General features: G+C 49.1%; 2 protein-coding genes and 3 non-coding genes across 5 annotated transcripts in view; 2 read left to right on the plus strand and 3 right to left on the minus strand.

Moving 5' to 3' along the window:
• Nucleotides 1-1437, minus strand: part of LOC128278411 (insulin-like receptor) — a 30354-nt gene extending 28917 nt beyond the window's left edge. Inside the window, exon 1 of the mRNA XM_053017139.1 lies at nt 1426-1437. Within this exon, the coding sequence (XP_052873099.1) occupies nt 1426-1437 (12 nt within the window). The remainder of the gene's footprint in view (nt 1-1425) is intronic.
• LOC128269523 (U4 spliceosomal RNA) lies at nt 382-522 on the plus strand. The gene has a single exon (XR_008269193.1). It is a non-coding gene; the product is annotated as a U4 spliceosomal RNA (small nuclear RNA).
• On the minus strand, nt 1126-1289 carry LOC128269528 (U1 spliceosomal RNA). Its single transcript, XR_008269198.1, has one exon. It is a non-coding gene; the product is annotated as a U1 spliceosomal RNA (small nuclear RNA).
• Nucleotides 1438-2020: 583 nt separating the features above from the next.
• Nucleotides 2021-2184, plus strand: LOC128269529 (U1 spliceosomal RNA). Its single transcript, XR_008269199.1, has one exon. It is a non-coding gene; the product is annotated as a U1 spliceosomal RNA (small nuclear RNA).
• A 242-nt stretch (nt 2185-2426) lies between these two features.
• On the minus strand, nt 2427-16445 carry LOC128278412 (uncharacterized). Its single transcript, XM_053017140.1, has 14 exons — nt 16411-16445; nt 13636-15358; nt 13378-13559; nt 12354-13308; nt 11649-12290; nt 11061-11519; nt 10539-10910; nt 10337-10471; nt 9155-9217; nt 6968-7981; nt 5637-6919; nt 5443-5560; nt 4777-5359; nt 2427-4723 (listed from the first exon to the last, which is right to left on the minus strand). Exons 1-14 carry the CDS (start codon nt 16443-16445, stop codon nt 3972-3974), a joined length of 8316 nt encoding a protein of 2771 aa, XP_052873100.1. The 3' UTR covers nt 2427-3971.
• Between the last annotated feature and the right edge of the window lie 1687 nt (nt 16446-18132).

Genomic DNA, 18132 nt, shown 5'->3' on the forward strand with positions numbered 1-18132 from the left:
GTAGCGTTCTGCTCGGTGGCAAACGAAATGCGTTTGGCGTCACTGCTCTTAACTCTTCTTCTTTCTTTCTTCTTCTTACACTGGGTGACGCTTGTCTCACCGCTGACGCGTATAATATATTGCCGAGGGAAAAACGAACTCACGTTCCGAAAATGGGTAAAAACTTGCGTTCGTTTGGAAAAAGGGGTTTCGCAGGACCAATAAGAGAGGCCTCGGTCTGTTTTGGAGCCATGCCGGGTGCCGCAGGGTGTACCGCAGGATGTAAATACGGTTGCCAAGGCAAGCTACATAATAAGCAAAAACACAGCAAGATTGTGTTATGAATCACCAACAAAACATGACCCGAACCGGTCTGGTGCTGCCTGGTGAGAGCGGAATGTCAGCTTTGCGCAGTGGCGATATCGTAACCAATGAGGTACAACCGAGGTGCGATTATTGCTAGTTGAAAACTAATACCAATACCCCGCCTTGAGGACGTGAAATACCGTCCGCTATGGCAATTTTTGCAAGCTTCGAAAGAGGCGTCTAATCTCACAACCAAGACGGGCAAGAAGAAGACTCAGATGCGGGAACGAGAACATTCTCGCATTCGAGGCGCGGCGTCACGGAATCGGTGAACTTTCTCGACGGCGGAAAGATGTTCTCGTGTCGTGCGTCGTGTTTGTCGAAGCGGGGTTAATAAACAGTTAACTTCTCTCGTCTCTGGCACGTAACACGAATTTATTGATTGAATTACCGTATCGACGGGCGGCACTTCCCGACGACAACAAGCCTTGACCCGTGCATCCCGGGGCCTTCACCGGTAAATGAACCGATCCGGCACGACATTGATTAAATCAATAACCGTGAGATAATTGCTTTCAATTGACTGCTTATAAAGAGGGCGACAGACAGAGGGCACGCACCCCGGGTACTCTCCCATTTCGCGAGTTGCCGCCGACGTTGTTCCCGTCACAGTCGCTCTCTGTCCGATCAAGTCGCTCTCTCGGGTGTTTCGGGGTTGTTGTCCTTGTCGCCTGATTCAATGCCGCCTGCGTTCCTCTTAGGGAATTTCGGCACAGAATATTTTGCACCCGCTAGGCATTCGATCGTTTGGTCTAGCGCTTTTTTCTTGTTTAGTTAAGTTCGGGATGTGCGCGGACGCACTTCCCGGCTACCAAAAATTGCGCATACGAGTTATCCACATGAGGGATAATCGCAGGGGTCAACCCAACCGAAGTGCAATGGAAGAGCCTCGCCCTGGGGGAACCACCTTTGTGATCATGGTAACCCCTATGCCAGGTAAGTATGCTTTTTCGCCGGCTCGTCCGGCCGGCCCATCCGTCCGAAGCATGTTACTGTAGCGATTTTTAACGAAATCGGAATACAGTTTTTCGCATTTTATGCACCTTTCTACTGCAAAACGTGTTAATTTTTCCCACTCACTTTGTAGCGCATGATAACATGTTCAAATAGGTGCACTTGTTCGGGCGTTTCCTCTCGTCCCGGTATCGAATTTCGCTAATTTTATGCTGATGGTCTCACGCGAAGCTTGGTTTGCCGGTTTCATTGCACGAGCCGAGCGCGTCAGGCGTCAGCAAAAGCGATGTGTGTGTGCGTGTGCATTTGCTGCACGTCACTTTGCGTTCAGTTCGCGTGATCCAAAACTGGACGAAAGCCCAACCCAGTTGCTGTTGTAGGGATCCGGCGACTTAATTTGGGAATGAAACTTTTCATCCGAGCATTGAAGTTGCAACTTTTCAGCCAGGATGGAATAGGGAATCGATTGGCCAAACCAAGATTTTACACGAATTACGTGATTGTTTTATAAACGAATTGGCACCACACGGAAGCATATTGAGAATCGTTATCAGCTCGCTAGGAAGGGCAATCAACGGACCAATCTGGATCCTTCTCGGCACAATGTTTTCCAATGTTTTGCTCTTCGGGAAATGAGATAATAAGATACAGACGCTCATAAAAATCGCTACAGCAACGGGCTTCGGGCGGATGGGCTGACCGGACGAGCCGGCGAAAAAGCATACTTACCTGGCATAGGGGTTACCATGATCACAAAGGTGGTTCCCCCAGGGCGAGGCTCTTCCATTGCACTTCGGTTGGGTTGACCCCTGCGATTATCCCTCATGTGGATAACTCGTATGCGCAATTTTTGGTAGCCGGGAAGTGCGTCCGCGCACATCCCGAACTTAGTCCAACACAATAAACATCGGCCCGCGGTCCAGAGCTGGGCAAGCCACCCCATACTCGGTGGAGGAAGATATTCGCCGTTCTGGTTGGAGATCTGCATAACGCACCTTTCGAATTCGATGCGGGTCGTCCTTCTCTGACTCTGGAATGTCCACCAGCAAGTTGACCGTCGTTGCGGGGGAGAATAATAAACAAATGAAAGCAAACGCTGATGATAAAACTGGCCCATTAAGTTGCAGTTTTTCGAATAGATATTTAATATCTTAATAGTATCGAATAGAATATAATACACAATAAATTTGAATGCCACCTTTATCAGTTTTGGACTTTTGGCCGCCCAGCCACAGCGCAATTCGCGGTCTATTCGATCCTATTGTTTAATTTTGCCAGCATAACACTCTTGCCGGCGGCGTCGCTGTCCACAACAGCTCTCATCTGTTACTATCTTTATTTTCCGTTTCGTCACAATACAACGCTGTCAAATCACGTTTAGTTTGCTCCGTTAACAAGGATCGTCATAACAAGCGTCTTACCATCATTTTCGGTTCGATTCATCGTCAATCTGTCTCTCTTCGTGGCCAGTTCTGCTCTGCTTATGTTTTTTTTGCGATTGATTCGGTCCTACGAAAACCGCGATAATTAATTCACAACTACTTTTCAAATAGAACGCACGTGTGACGGACCGACTATTGATTCGTTTCTTTATATACCACCAGGGAGAGCTCGCTCTAGCCAATATTTCTTGTTCCTGAATTCATAAATTCCTTACCAGGCTTTTTGGAGCAGATTAAAAAAAAAACGAGAACATGCGACGAAGCGATCCAAAAGCCCTTCGTCCGCTTCCGCCCGGCATAAACGCGCACATTACTAGAATGTGCAACACAGCGAGTATCTCTGGGTATTGTGTATTGTTTTGTGATAAACGGCCATTGGTGCGCGTTCTTGAATTTTGGTAATTAGCACACTCACACACACGCACGCATACATACAAACTCGCACACACCAGTCTTTTCTACGCGACGGCTATCCTTTCCCTATGCGCATCCTTTATATTGTGTGCTGCTGCGAGCGACGGCGGCGGGTGCCGTGGCGGGCGCGCCTGTCGTACAAATGGAACGTTAGCCGTGAGTTGTAAAGGCCAATCGCAGCAAAGCTACTCTAGCGTTATAGTAGTATCCGTTAAAACATATGCTCATATATGTGAAATTTATATACGTGTTCGACTATTCCTTTTGCTAAGGGTCAACATTTAGTTTCTGTTTGCTCGCGTTTTCCTCTTTTTTCGTTTTATTTGGCTTCTTTCGTCCATGTTTTAGCCATTCAAGAGTATCGACACTCGACTCGGTGTAGTATGGGGCGCGCGCAATATTATTCAATGCATTTTGTTTCGTTTAAACATCACATCCTTCAGACTGCAGACGGCATCGTCGTGACGGCTTCACATCGGCGTTTTCTGTGCAGGATACGCTCCCCCCCCGGAAGGACTGGTGTGGTTCATAAGGTGTTGTCGCTCAACCTCTGAAGACTACCGGGCGAATGTGGAACATGTGGAATGAGATCGTTGCTTGCTGGTTGAGTACGCAGATTGCATCAACCCACAAAACTACAAAGCTGCTGACATCATCCTTAGGTGCCATCAGGTTACTGTGGATATTACATCATTAATTGAAACATCCCAATTGCTGGCACGATAAAGACGCGTGCGGCGCTGCGGACTGCTTCCTCTGGTTGCTAACAAAATATATACACGCGAAGAAGCTAGTGTCCATCAACACACCTTGTAATTACTGCTGTTGGTGATACTGTTGCTGTTGCTGTTGCTGCTGAAGCTGTTGCTGTTGTTGTTGCTGCTGCTGTTGCTGCTGTATTATCACCATCGCTTCCATACTGGCGGCCGCCGTCAGATTGGCAACTTCCTGGTCGGTTTCCGTTCCGCTGCTGGTGTAGCTGCCGTACGACGAAACCCCGCCAGCTGCTGGCGACGGTCCCACGGAGCTAATGTCGAAGCCCATTCCTCGATTTGTAGGTATCGTGGGAGAGGACAGTTCTGTGATCATGCTGCCGTTCGCCAGAACGGAGGAAGAAAGAGACGATGCGTGCTGCTGACTGGCCGTGGCAGCAATTTGCGGTGGCGTGGAGATCATTTGCTGTGGTGCAGCAGGCACCGAGGCAGCGGGGGCGACGGTGGCGGCAGCAGGAACAGGAGCAGCTGCTGGCGGTTTCATTTCTTCTTTCTGCTGCTTGAGAAACTTCTCCAGTTCGAGAAAATGGCGTAGCTTTAGCTCCTCGTGCTCGATGTGCTGCCGCTGCAGCAGTAGCTGCAGTTGCTGCCGGGCACTGGACATAAGCTGTAGCGCGCAGAGATGATTTTGGATAGCAACCAAATTCTGCCCAATGTCCGCGTTGTTGAACGATGGTTCCGGTAGGGGTTGCTGAGGCGGCGCTTGTGTGTTGGGCTGTTGCTGCTGTGGGGGTAGCGTACCATACACGGACGATCCGCCATCCATCGGAAGCTGCGTTCCATCTGCAAATGAGACTAACGATTAATTCAACATCCGCTATCGCTTCAGTTAGACACGCTCTACTTACTATTAGCATTGACTGGCATAGGAACAGGATTCGACAGCTGAGCCGGCGGCATGTGCTGCACCGGAACCGACGGTAAACCGTACGCCGGCTGCGTTTGGGGCGGTAGTTGCTGTTGAATAGTTTGCGGTTGCTGAATAGGAGTGGTGATATTAAAGCTTGGCGCTGCCAGTTCCAGGTTCGGTGTCTTTGGGATGACCTGGTTTAGCTTGGCTTCCAGGTCGTTGGTGGTGGGTACTTCACAAACCAACCCACCAGCAACCGGCACGCTAGTTGCCAACTGCGGCCCCGGAAACGTTTGGCAAGACTTTTCATCCGTCGGCGAAGGGTACGCCGCACGGTGATGCTGCTGCGTGTCGACGATTGGTTGTGCCAATGCAGCTAGTTGAGGTTCACTGCTGTTATTGCCGACCGCAGCAGCAACACTTCCTTGCGAAGAAGCTGCCGGGAGCGGTTCGGTTGCACGAGGAGATTCTTGAACGGTTTGCACCTGAAACCGGGACACTTTGCGTATCAATGGTTTAGCATCGTGCGGAAACTTGGGTTCCGTTTGCTGCTCGACCGACGGACTAGTGACGACCGCGAGCTGATGCATGGGCTGTTGGCGGAAAGGAAATGAAAATAAAGTACATGCTAAGCATCAAGCGCGTCAGGCCACCAGCCAGTTACCTGCGCGAGCAGCAACTGTGGATCTACGGTTGTAGTGAGCGGTTTGGATGAATCTGCGCTAACCGACAGTTGCGATAGTTTGAGCTGCAAACCCGTCAGCGACGCGTGGGCTCCGGAGCTGTTGGTCGAACAATAGATAAATCAGTCATGAACACACAGGAGTCATCAGTGAAGAACACAGTGCGAAAACATACCTATCGATGCGATCAACACTGCCTTGGTTTGAGAGCCGCTTTTCCTGCTCCCGGGGCTGCGTTGCTGCATTCGGCGTACCAGTGTCGCTGCCATTGCCACTACCAGTGTTCGTATTCGGTGTCGGTTGTAGTGGCGGTGCATCACCGATCACCGCTAGATCAACCGCACCTTCGATGGCATCGGTCATTAGCGTACCAGAAAGTTCTGCCGAAGTGCGCCTCGATGCGTACGGCTGTTGCTGTACCACCCGCTGCTGCTGCTGCTGCTGCTGCTGAATTGCTTGCGTTTGGAAGTCCCCTGCCACGACCGCTGCATAGGTTGCCCCTTCGACCACGTACTCCTGTGGTCGGCTGTTTTGTTCCATTAGCTGCTGCTCCGGCGGAACTCCGCCACCGCCGGTCGGATCCGATATGATGTATTCTTGAGATTGATAAAACACAACCTGCTGCGGTGGCTGCTGCTGCTGCTGCTGTAGCGCTTCGCCCATTCCCGGCTGCATCGGATATTGCGACGGGTGGGGCGAAACCATTGCCGACAACGCCGTGGCGCTGGCCTGTGACGAGAGACTGGCGGAACCTCCACCGCTGGCGCTCGATTTGTTTGTATTTACGTGCACGTGCGTGATACTTTCGAGTCCGATTTTGAGTTGCTCCAACGTTTCCGGCATGCGGCTTGGCAGTGAATCACGAGACCCCTGATCGATGGATGTCTGCGCGGACATGAAACCACTGCCGCCGGGCGGAGGGTTGTTGGCAGCGTTTGGTTGAGGGAATTGTAACTGCTGCTGCTGCTGTTGTTGATGTTGCTGCTGCTGCTGCTGTTGTTGTTGCTGCTGCTGCTGCAGTAACAGCTGGTGCTGCTGCTGGGCGTGTTGTTGCAAATGCTGTTGGTATTGTTGCTGCTGTTGAAATTGTTGCTGCTGTTGGTAGTACTGTTGCTGCAGATCATACTCAGCTTGTGCGACGGCTTCGCTGGCCGCCATCATGGTCAGACCAGAGGCTTGCTGTTGCTGTAATTGCAGGTGCTGCTGTTGCAGAAGGGCCTGCTGTATCGCCATCTCTTGTTGATACTGTTGCTGCTGGAAAGCCACATCGATCGGGTGTTGCTGAAGATACATCTGCTGCTGTTGCTGCTGGACCGTCATGTCTGGTGGCTGAACGTACGTTTGTTGCTGCTGCTGCTGAAGAAGGGCTTCATTGTACGCATTGGACTGCTGTTGCTGAAGTAAGGCCTCATTGTACGCATTGGCTTGCTGTTGTTGAAGAAGGGCTTCATTCAGTTGCTGTTGTTGCACAAGAAGGGAGTCATTGAGTGCGTTTGCCTGCAGCACTTGCTGTGCATTGTCCATCGGTTGGAGGACAGCATCGGCAGCGTCCGTCGTGGTGGTTCCTGCTTCTCGGTTCAACGTCTCCACAAAGACCGCGTCAGCTTGGGGAGGCTGAGAAGAGTCCACCACCGACACCGCTTCACTCTGCTGCTGCTGTTGTTCTTCGGCCAAGGCGACGGGCAGCACAACGGGCGTCACCGAGAAGCGAGACATTTTACGTTCCTTCAACATCGGGGTTACGGGTGTTTTGCTTTGCTCTGCTGTTGCTACTGTGTCTGATTTTGTCTCCACCGAGCCATCGCCGAGCGGTTCCCGTGTGTTCGCGTCTGCCACCGGTTGATGCGTACTTTGACTAGAAGTTTCCACAAGTGGGTCCGTAGAGCAGACAGGCTCACTCCCAGCTTCATCGCTGCCGCTTACTGCTGGTACTGATGGCACTGAAGTAGACTGAACACCTGGTTGACGCAGCTGTTGATCATCCGTAGGTTCCGGCTGTTGCTCGATGCTGCCTACACACTGATCCTGTTCGGTGCCAAAGTTTAGGTGCTGCTGCAACAGGGTCATATTGCTGCCGGACGTGATCGTGTTTTCGGGCGTATTTTCGTGCGATGTGTACTCTGTGCTGACCGTGCTGGCTTTGCGAGAGTTTTCATCACAGCTACTATTGTTGTCGTTCGTACCATCGTCCACCATGGTCGAGACGCCCGTGACGGTGGCCAGCAAATCATCGCCGGTGTCCGCGTCGTTGCATTCGTAGCTTTGAATGGTTGCTGCTTCCGAGAGCGATGGCGCATTATCGGCACTTTCCGTGGTGGGCACTTCTCCTGACGGTGGTCCGACTTCGCCATTTGTCTGCAATGTGCCGATTGCGGACGATGGCTGCTGCTGGGACAGCGGTGAGGAAGATGTAGACGATGTGGTTGTACTCGACACGCCCGTAGCCAGGGCTTGCCGATCGATGATGGTTGGGTCGAAGATGTGCGTAAAGTTCGCTGCCGTTGTCGATGTCTCATCGCGCTGCAGATCGCGCGCCCAGAGCGAGTAGAAAGGTGAGTGTGATAAATGAAAACGGTTAGCGAATCGTACGACTCTCAGTTCCTTCGCATTAATCTTTCTCGGAACTTACTAATTACATCAAACTATTTTGTTTGTTTGTTTTTAGATCGAATCGATTACGAGAACTCGTCAATGTTCTACGGTAACGCAGGGAAAGTAACAAAGCAAACACACTGAGCACACACAGGACGTTGTTTTGCGTAGTAAGACGGAAACCCTGACAAGACTGTAAAAGACTTCTTTTTCCTGTGTTCATTCAACTTCTCTATTAACAAACAAAGTAACACCAATAGCACGCAAACGTCACGTAAGTAAAATGGTGCCGATTAGTGATCAAAATGAACAAAGGGAGTAATTTGAAAAAAACTCAACAAATAATACTTGAAAGTTTGGAATTACTTGTACTATTTAAAGTATGGTACACTGTTTTGATCCGTTTATCCAATAGGAGGCGATCGATAGCCGGGATCCTATATTGAAAAACAGTTTAAATTGCACAATAAACAGCGAAAGGTACTTAGGCTAGGTATTTAGAAATAAAGGAGGGTGACGAACGAACAACAACTATCCGATAACTGGCAAAACACGTCAACAATCTACTAAACAAAAACGATGCAAGAAGCAACTAACATTGGAAGCGGAAGCTTTACAAACGTACAAACGACGAGGAACAACAACAAAGCGAAATAGCAGCACTGGCAGGAACAAACGGCACACGGCGTATCGATTGGTTAGTGACAAAACAAAGACAACAATTTAGATCCAGCGGAAGGTGATCGGATGGCTCATAGATCACGGCAAATTATAGTTGGAAATGGAAAGAGAAACCCAGGACTTAGCCCACTGTCAATCGTTCTATTAACTGTCAGCTGGTTCCATAATGGTGAAAAAGAATTTAACACATAACACGGAGCATGAGCACAAAGAAAGAAGGAAAAAACAACCAAATCGTAGCACGAACAGGGAGTACAGTAGTACGGAGAGAGTGGGTTTTTGGGGGGGGCGGTGGGGAAACACGACGAGAAAACGGAATTAGCCGGGTTGGTGGTGGTGGTGGCAAAAATAGGGAATGTATATTAAAAAACAGGAGAGATAGGCAAAAGTAGGTAAAATAGTTCATTATCCTTCACTTACAGATCTGTGTCTCTGGTGTGTTTTAAAGTTCGAACGTTGACGTGTTAGAGACGCGTGGCGCACCTGGTGGTGGATTCGTTGCGGAAATTTATAGTTACACATTTGGTTAGAGAACGTTGTTTAGAAGAAGTATGCGGCGGGCGGTGTCCCCATGTATAATGTGCATGTGCGCGCGCGTGTGTGTGTGTGTGTTTGCGGCGGGACATATTTTGTGTGTTGGTGGGTGGTGTGCGCATGGTTTCATGTTTGATTGTTTTAATGATGTTTTTTTTTGCCGAGAGAACGAGAATAAAGATGGATATAAAACGGCATATCATTGTTTGGACGGAACATGTAATCATTGGCGCGCATTGTAGTAACTATTGGGTCCGAAACATCTATGCTTTCTGGCACAGTCCATATTTGTGTGTGATGTGTGCATAAGAACGCAGTTTCGAGTGTGGAACAAAACCGATTGGAAGACGGCACGGCGGTGGGCAGTCAATAAAATAAATTGGAAAATAAACAAAAGGCAACTTTCCATAATCCGCCGCACATTCGTTCTGTACAGTTCATTGTGCTTCATTCTGTGCATGGACAATACTTTCGTCCATTTAGCCCATTTGTAGCCGTAAGCCTGTTTTGAGTGTCGCAACCTTCACAGCAACAAAAATGTATGTCCAAAAAATTGTGTTTCTGAAATACTATTAAACCATACACACCAACCAATAAACCATTGTCAGCCTAAATTTGTTTAGTGTAGCGAATGGAAAACAACAAAAATGCACGTACACACGCCCAATGGATTGCTTTTTCGTACATGGCATGGCGTGCCGAGAAGAAGGAAAATAAAATCGGACCAGCAATAAAGCTCGTGCGCTCGCGTGTAGCACTAGGGCCTAGGGGATAGAGGTACGACAACAGCTGATGGCTCAGTAAGAAAAGAAAAACATAAAGAAACGGGAACATAAGAGCGTGGCAAAAGGTGTTTAGTTTCGTTTGCATTGCTCAAATCGGACGGATCAAACCGCCGGTGGTGCCAAGTAGCGCCCTCCTTGTTGCGAGTGTGTTGGCGACCAGCCCCCCCATTGTCAAATTACACACATATACACACAAATAATACGACTTTAATTGAGGCATGGTGTGGCATTAAACTATAATATGGACACACTCCTCGTCCTGATCCTCATCTCGTTTGCCTACCTTTTCCGTTGATCGCCGGTAGCACTGCGATGCGACTGGCAGCTGGTTCGGGTTTTCTTTCAACTGTCGCTGTATGTCGCGCACCATTTCGATAAATATCATTGTTTGTGACTCGCTGAGAAGATCTTTTGAGACCTGCAACGGAACGAAAGGGCCAGTCCAGATAAAACGTCCAGAGATCTTATCACGACGTCCTACTTACAAGATCCTGCGCCACCTCGACCGGGTTTACGTTATTCGGGTCGAACTTGAATTTGATCGTTTTCGGGCGGTTTTCCATCTCGCACTCGATGATGTTGTTTTCGTAGCCGAGCACGTGTAGCTTCGGACTGCGCTCGGTTGAACGATGGTTGCGCCGCTTTTTCATCTCATTTGTGAGCCGCTTCGGAAGGGCGGTCTGTGCGGACGGAACGGCAACTGGGGTTGCCTGGTCCTGTTGTGCTGTTGTCTGGTTCGGCGTTGCGATCGCTGGTGAAGCTGCTGCCGCAGTTGCTGCCAAAGATCCGTTTTGCGCAATGTTGCTATTGGCCGGAATCGACGGATTCATTACGGTAGCTATCGGAGGCTGCTGTTGCTGTAGAGCGTCTTGTATTGGATGCGGTTGTTGTTGCGGTTGTTGTTGTTGCGGTTGCTTCTGCTGCTGCTGCTGCTGAAGTTGAATGCTTTCATTCGAAAGCGCGACCATCGCGATGGAGTTGTTTGCGGACATAACTTCTTGTGGCACTTGGGTCACCACCTGTTGGGCTGCAGTAGGTTGGGGCTGGGATGCCAATAGGCCTGGGGAAGCCTGCGACCCTACCTGCATGGGCATTGTCTGCGTTGTCTGAGTGGCTTGTGTGGGCTGTTGTGGGGTGGACTGTATATGATGTGGTGGTAGCACCATCGGGGGCGTTTGTTGCTTAACGAACGGTTGCTGCTGCAAAGGTGGCTGGGGTTGAGGAGGTTGCGTGGCGACTGGTTGTGGTTGCTGATGCGGCATGGTCAAAGATCCGGGCTGCGGTTGGGGTGCGGGCATCGACTGATGCAATTGCACCAAAGTATCGGAATTGTTCAGCTGCGCCGGCATGTACATTGGTTGCGACGAGGCGGCTTGCAGGGATTGTCCCTGCATCAAATTCACTTGCGGCTGGGGTTGTTGCTGCACATAAATTTGTTGCTGCTGCTGCTGCTGCTGTTGCTGCTGCTGTTGTTGTTGCTGTTGTTGCTGCTGCTGCTGCTGCTGCTGCTGCTGCTGCTGCTGCTGCTGCTGTTGTTGCTGTTGTTGCTGCTGCTGTTGCTGCTGCTGCTGCAGCTGTTGTTGTTGCTGCATGGCCTGCATTTGATTATGTATGGGCATAATACCCTGCAATTGTTGTTCAAGCACAGCTATCTGCTCCTGCAGTTCTGCTTGTTGTTGATGTTGCTGTTGCTGCATCATCGCAAAGTGTTGCTGCTGCAGCTGGAAAAACTGGTGCACCAGTTGCTGCTGGGTCCCGATCTGGTTCATGTACTGCACGTTCGTTCCTTGCGATTGACCTTGCGTAGGTTGATTTTGTTGTTGCTGTTGCAGCTGCTGTTGAAGCTGCTGAATCGACTGCAGATACTGTTGCTGTTGACCGTCAAGAAATACTTGTTGCTGTAAGAAGTTCGGTTGCTGTACCGGAACCACTGGTTGCTGTTGGGGAGCTGCGGCCATTTGATTAAGGAACTGTTGCTGCTGTGACTGCTGCTGCTGCTGTTGCTGCTGCTGTTGTTGTGGTTGTTGCAGGGGAATCTGTTGGCCCATGACGTACTGTCCAGCTATTTGCTGTGCTTGTGGCTGGTGGTAGCCCGGCTGTTGCAGCTGTTCGTTGCCCACCGGTGCCGATATTTGCTGTTGGTATATGATTTGCTGTGCTTGGGATGCGGGAAGCGATGCAGGTTGGTAGTATGTCTGTGGAACCTGCTGCTGCTGCTGCTGCTGCTGCTGCTGCTGCTGCTGCTGGAGCTGCTGCGGGTGCGGTTGCGGTTGCGTTGGTTGTTGAGCGCCTGCCGGAACGGCAGCCTGCTGGTTCGGGAATTGCGGTACCTGAAGTTCGGTCACCTGCAGATCGTTTTCCATTTGCTGCTGAAGCTGCTGCTGCATATAGAGTTGCTGCGCCAGAAACGCTTGCTTCTGCAGTGCTTCCTTTTCCTGTTCCACTTGCAGCTGCCTGGCGCGTTCTTCGCGCTCCTTCAGGAGCGTCTGAATCTGCACCTTGAGGATTTTGGCCACCGTCTTCGAGTCGTCTTCCATCAGAATGCCCGACTTGTACATTTCGTTGGCAATTTCGTCCGCATCGTCCACTCGGATGTCGAAATCGAACTGAATTGCCTCGTTTTCCTTGTGCTTGTTGACACGCTTCTTCGGGTCCATGATGCGCAACCGAAACTCCATCCTCACGTTGTCGGGGTTCGCCAGAAACGATTCCTTCGACATCGGTTCCAACCGAATGCCGATGTCTTCGCAGAAAAATTCAAAATTCAGCAACTCCTTGCACGTCGGGCGCCCCTCTTTCTTGTCGTGGATGCAGCGTTCGATGATCTCGCGGACCTCCGGGTTTTCCACCTTCTCCAGACTTTGCGGTTTCACGCCGGACGTAACCTTTTTGTAGATTTGCGCGGGCGTATTGCACTCGTTGTAAGGATACTCCGAAGTGGCCATCTCCAGCATACACATACCGAAAGCGTACACATCGACCGCCTCGTCGTAGTGCTCCTCGTACATTTCCGGCGCCATAAACTCCGGCGTGCCAATGACCGACTTTGCGAAGCTGCGGTTCTTTAGCGTGGCTAACCCTAGATCACCTATCTTAACACTCCCTGTCGTTCCGGTTATAAAAATATTATCACATTTCAGATCACGATGAATGATTGGCGGTGTGCGCGAGTGCAGGAAATGCAATCCCTTCAATATCTGCCGGCACCAGGATTTCAGTACTTTGGGATTAATTTTCTTAAATCGTCGCAAATAACTGAAAGAGAAAAGCGGACGTTAGAGCACAGAGTAAGCACAAGCCCGGGAACACGAGATCGACACTCACGATTTTAACGTGCCGGACAGCATCAGCTCGGTGACCAGTACAATGTTTTTCTTTTTATTGCCCCCTGTCGGCGCCGATTCCCAGTAGTTGTAAAATCGCACAATGTTTGGATGCTGTAGTTTTTTCAGCATTTCCGCCTCTTCCCGAAACCGAGCCCGTTCCACACGGTTCACCTTTTTTTCCTGCGGAAGGACAAACAGATGTTAGTGGAGTGTGGAAGGATGTGCCATAAAACAACGTCTGTACCGATGTACCTACCAGCAACTCACACCAAGCCACGGCCACACCAGTCTGCGTGTCCAGGCCCCGGTACACGGTTTTGAACGATCCCCTGCCAACCTCCTTGTCGTACTTCAGAAAGCGCCCGCACGGTGAGATGCCTATCGCCTCGTCCTCGTCGTCTTCCTTTTTCTGCTGCTTGCGTTGCTCTTCAAATTTTTCCAGATCAAAGATTGGCCCATACTGCACCAACTTTTCCTCGGATGGTTTGAACTGCATAGCCAGATTTTCGGCCTCACGGCTCAGTATTTCGATGTTGTCATCCAGATTCCGAGGGTACTCCGTCTCGATCGTTTCATTTTCGATAAAGTTTTTCGAATACATCACCGACATGCCGGTATTCTCGAGGCTCTTGCGGACGAAGCGCAAAATGGTGCGATTTTGGGACCCGTCCGTTTCACACGAACTACCGCCAGCGTGCTTCGGTCGCTCCTGCACCTCTGCTTCGTCCTCTGCAATGGCAGTTTCTTCCGCCGGCTCCTGGTCGAACGCCCCATTCTCCTCCAAGTGATGGTTGGAAAGGATCTCCATCTGCTGCTCGCCGTCAATCCCGGAATCATTGGTAAGGGCCTGTGATCTGCGTGCCTCTTTGGTGTCCATCTCTTCCTTGCCCCCACTAGCTTCGGTGTCGTTCTGCTTCTCGGTTGATGCATCTAGTGCAACTTCTTCCCCACTCTCCTTCGAAGGCGACGTAAGGATGGCCGATTGAGGATCATGATCTTCGATTATGCCCTTATCTTCCGCGCAAGCCGAATGCTCTGTTTCGCTCTCCCCTATAGGGTCTTCCGTCGTGACGGGGGTGGTGGTGGAGGCTGGTGATTGTGACATTTCTTCCATAGCTAATTTCTGTGCGACTTGTGCTGCTTGCTGGACACTGGCAGCAGTCATCGATCGACGTTGCTGCGACAGGTTGCGTTTCTTTGGTGACGATTCAATGGCAGACGGTTCAGCTTCTTTCCGATTCTTTCTACTGGTCGGCGTTGTATCGCGCTGCTGGTCGCGAGGGTGTTGCTGCTTACCCGTGGTTTTGTGTTGCGATTGTTTTCTCTCATCCATTTTATCATCGTTTTTGCTCGGTGTCTGCGATTTTTTATCACCGGGCGACGCACGCCGATGTTGACTTCCGGGTCTGCTGCCTCCAGCGGTGGCGAGCGTTGCAGTGCTTGCGGCAGCAATGATTCCTTCCGTTCCAGAGGCCGCCGTTATAGCTGAAGTGGCGTTGGTAGTAGTGAGGCTGCCGGCGGTACCACTGCTGTTGCTGTGATCAAACACTCTTGAAATTAAAGCCCCCGTCGTGACTGCCGTTGAGCTTGTACCGGAAGTACTCGACCGTGTATTATTAATATGGTGGTGATGCTGCTGCTGTTGCTGCTGATGATGCCGTTGGTGCCGCAATGTGCTGCAGTTGTTGTGGTTATACGTGATAGTGTTGTTGTTGAAAAAGTTACTGTTGTGGCCACTGTTGTAGGCTGGCGATACTATATTACCACCACCAGTGCAGGAACTTCCGGCAACGTTGCTGCTACCACCGCCACTTCCACTACCGTTGTTATTGATACTGTTCAAGTTGGACGTCGATGTCGATTGACTAGCAGAGCGCAACCTTCTTGTGCGATAGCTGATCTGTTGGCTGTTGTTGGTTCTCGTACTCTGCTGTACGTCTGGATTGCTACCGTTGTTTACAGGTGCTTGGACCGAATTGCTGAAACAAGACAGAAAGGGGGAAATTAATGCGCCTGTTGCAACGTCCAAATGCGAACAGTTAGTCACGAGACCGGGTAGCCCAACAACACAACACGTACACCGACACACACCTTAAGCATGTGCAGCCGTTCATGTGCAAGTGCAGTTTGGGAAGCAACTCCCACAAACTGCGGAAAACGGTGCACATTTTAACGATCCCGAGAATAACGTCTAGTTACAGAAACGGTAGCTCGTTTGCAGGACAAACGTGAACGTGCTTCAACCGTTCTCCAAAGACTGCTGTACGCATTCCGCACAGCGGCCAGTAACTTTGAAGAGGCGCCAGGAGGTATGCCCGATGCGATAGTAGAACTTCGCAAGGTTTTACGAACCATAAACAGAGAAGAAACAACGGGCACCACAAAAAAGGTGCACTCACTTGCGCTACGGAGTATTGACATCACATCAAACGACGAATTCTTGCCACACACACGAAAACATTGGAATGATGGACCATCGTGGAGACGTGTCCTTTCACTTTTCTGGGCACGAATCAAAACGAAACGAATCGATTTCAAAAAGCATTGGAAAACTGGCACAATCTAGCATCGGTTTATAATGATTTTTTGAAGCGGAAAATTTTACCGACACAAACGTTGAATTAAAGGTATGGCTACTATGTTTGCAGTTGGTCAAACAAAACATCTAAAATCTATCAAAATTGTGCCCAAATAGTGTATGTTTTTTTGTTTCTGGTTGTATCTTTAAGACACGGCCCCTGCCACGGGCATCTTTTTCAGACCAGAAAAAAACACGCAGCAGTCGAGCTGTGCGCCATAAAACCCAAAACAACGTTTCATTTTTCATAAAAAGCGGCGCCTATGGCGGGTCTTACGTTGGTTTTTGGCTAACTGGGGTTTTTGTTTCAGGCTTATTCAAAAATGGTGACCAACAAACATGAACAATTCATTACAATCCCGTATTTACGAGCGTCAGGTCAGTGTGCACTCTAATGTCACGAAGAGAGAACAGTGTTCTGAATTGATATATCTTGGCATTGGCATACCTTACCTTCTTCCAAAACATGATCTTTTTGATGCTCCCATTTGTACGGCATTATTGCAACATACTCTCTCTCTAAGGTACTAGATGTTACCGCGGCAAACGCTGCTGACTACTGGCTTTTGATGGTGCTGGCCGATCGGCACCGTTGTTGACTTGGAAGTGTGTGTTTAGAAAATTCGTACAGCCTTCAAGATGACTGTTGGTTTCAGCCGGTCCAAGAACATTTATATTCGCAGCACTAGAACTTAGTAGGCATGTGATTTGTCTGTTGTCCTCTTGCTCAGCCGTGAACCTCGCGACTAGTGAACGGCGAATACGCGCGCTTTTAAAGACGACGTACGACTCTTTTTGTCTATTCTTCTATCCGAATTTTACAAAATCCTTCCAAGCATCTTCACTATCTTTCTAAGCATTCGTCAGGACTAGGATGAGTTGTAGGATATTTTTTCTTTGGGAATTTTAGTTTAGATAGCAAAAGCATACATAAATTAAATCATAAGAAATGAACTGAAAAAAATTAATAAAAAAACCAAAAATGATCTAAGCTACAGGGCAATGAAATCAAAATCTTGAAAATTAGCCCTGGAAATAAGAAACTTCAATAGGACAGAAACAAATAACGCTAACACGGGTTGACTATTGACGCTTGATTAAACACACGTTAGCTATTAACACATAAACAGATCTCAAAACTTGTTTTGCTTCAATTTCCGACTCGAGAAAAGGAAAACAATACACTATCCCTTAAAGTATGGAAGGAGCTACTGTAAATTCTACCAGCACGCTCAAATTTGGCTATTTAGTATACGATATTCAAGCAATGGGTTCAGCAGGAATATTTAATTGAAAAACTGATAAAATATTTGTTGGTGGATTACTATTCCACGCTTAAGTACAATGTTTGCAACCGTTGTTGTGGAACTGAAGTTTGAGTTAACGACAGTGGCGGAGCAATGTGACAAATTCCACTTCCATCGAATTTTACCGGGCTTCAAATCGTGTAAATAAGTTTCCAAATACGTTCGTTACGCACGTGGCATCAAACAATGTGATTCGAACAATGTTCGAAGCTCCTAACGGTTTTAGCTTCACTTTGCAATACCGCGCATCGCATACGGTGTACTTTTGACAAACTTGTGTGTAAATACCTCTATATTGTGTATATAACTTTTTAAGCTCCTTTCTTAATTTTGTTCGTTAAATTTAAGCGATATTTTTCCATCCAAGGACCATCTGTGAGCTGGGTGCTGGTGCCACAGATTCGCTAAGTTGGCCGCCTTATTTCAGGGTAGTAACCACACAATGCAAAGCCTGCTTCAAATTAATTTGCATTCTTTCAACAAGCATCTTCTTTAGCAAATCATGGATTAGTTTGGTGGCTTGCCGGAAGTTTCAAGTCTTCGAGAAAATGGTTGCTTCCCTCTAGGATAGTTTTAGTGGTGCGGCACAGCAAACAATTGTCATGCAATATTGACGTATGTTTCTTGATTTCCACTAATATGGTACGGCTTTGAGGGCCCGTCCGATAGAAGCTGAAGATGGTACGTTTCCGTGATGCTGTCGTTTAGTGGGCCTCTCTTCGTGTGGTGTGCATTCATCATCACACCGAGAGAAACTAGGTCCCTGATGCCGGCAAGTCGATCCACATCTAACGGTATTGATTGGCCCTGGCCAATGTGTCTTCCCGCAACACTGAATCTAACACACTATTGGATAACCTTCCGTATT

Source organism: Anopheles cruzii, chromosome 2 (assembly GCF_943734635.1).
Source record: "Anopheles cruzii chromosome 2, idAnoCruzAS_RS32_06, whole genome shotgun sequence".
Taxonomy (NCBI): domain Eukaryota; kingdom Metazoa; phylum Arthropoda; class Insecta; order Diptera; family Culicidae; genus Anopheles; species Anopheles cruzii.

What these genes read in the sequence shown, in the direction of transcription:
- LOC128278412 (XM_053017140.1), bottom strand. Translation starts at nt 16,445, where the DNA reads ATGGGAGCATCAAAAAGATCATGTTTTGGAAGAAG. An exon ending in CCCAACAGGTGGTGACCCAA is followed by an intron (nt 10,911 to 11,060) that starts GTGCCACAAGAA and finishes GACGCTCTACAG; the next exon opens with CAACAGCAGCCTCCGATAGC. An exon ending in TCGAGGTGGCGCAGGATCTT is followed by an intron (nt 10,472 to 10,538) that starts GTAAGTAGGACG and finishes GTTCCGTTGCAG; the next exon opens with GTCTCAAAAGATCTTCTCAG.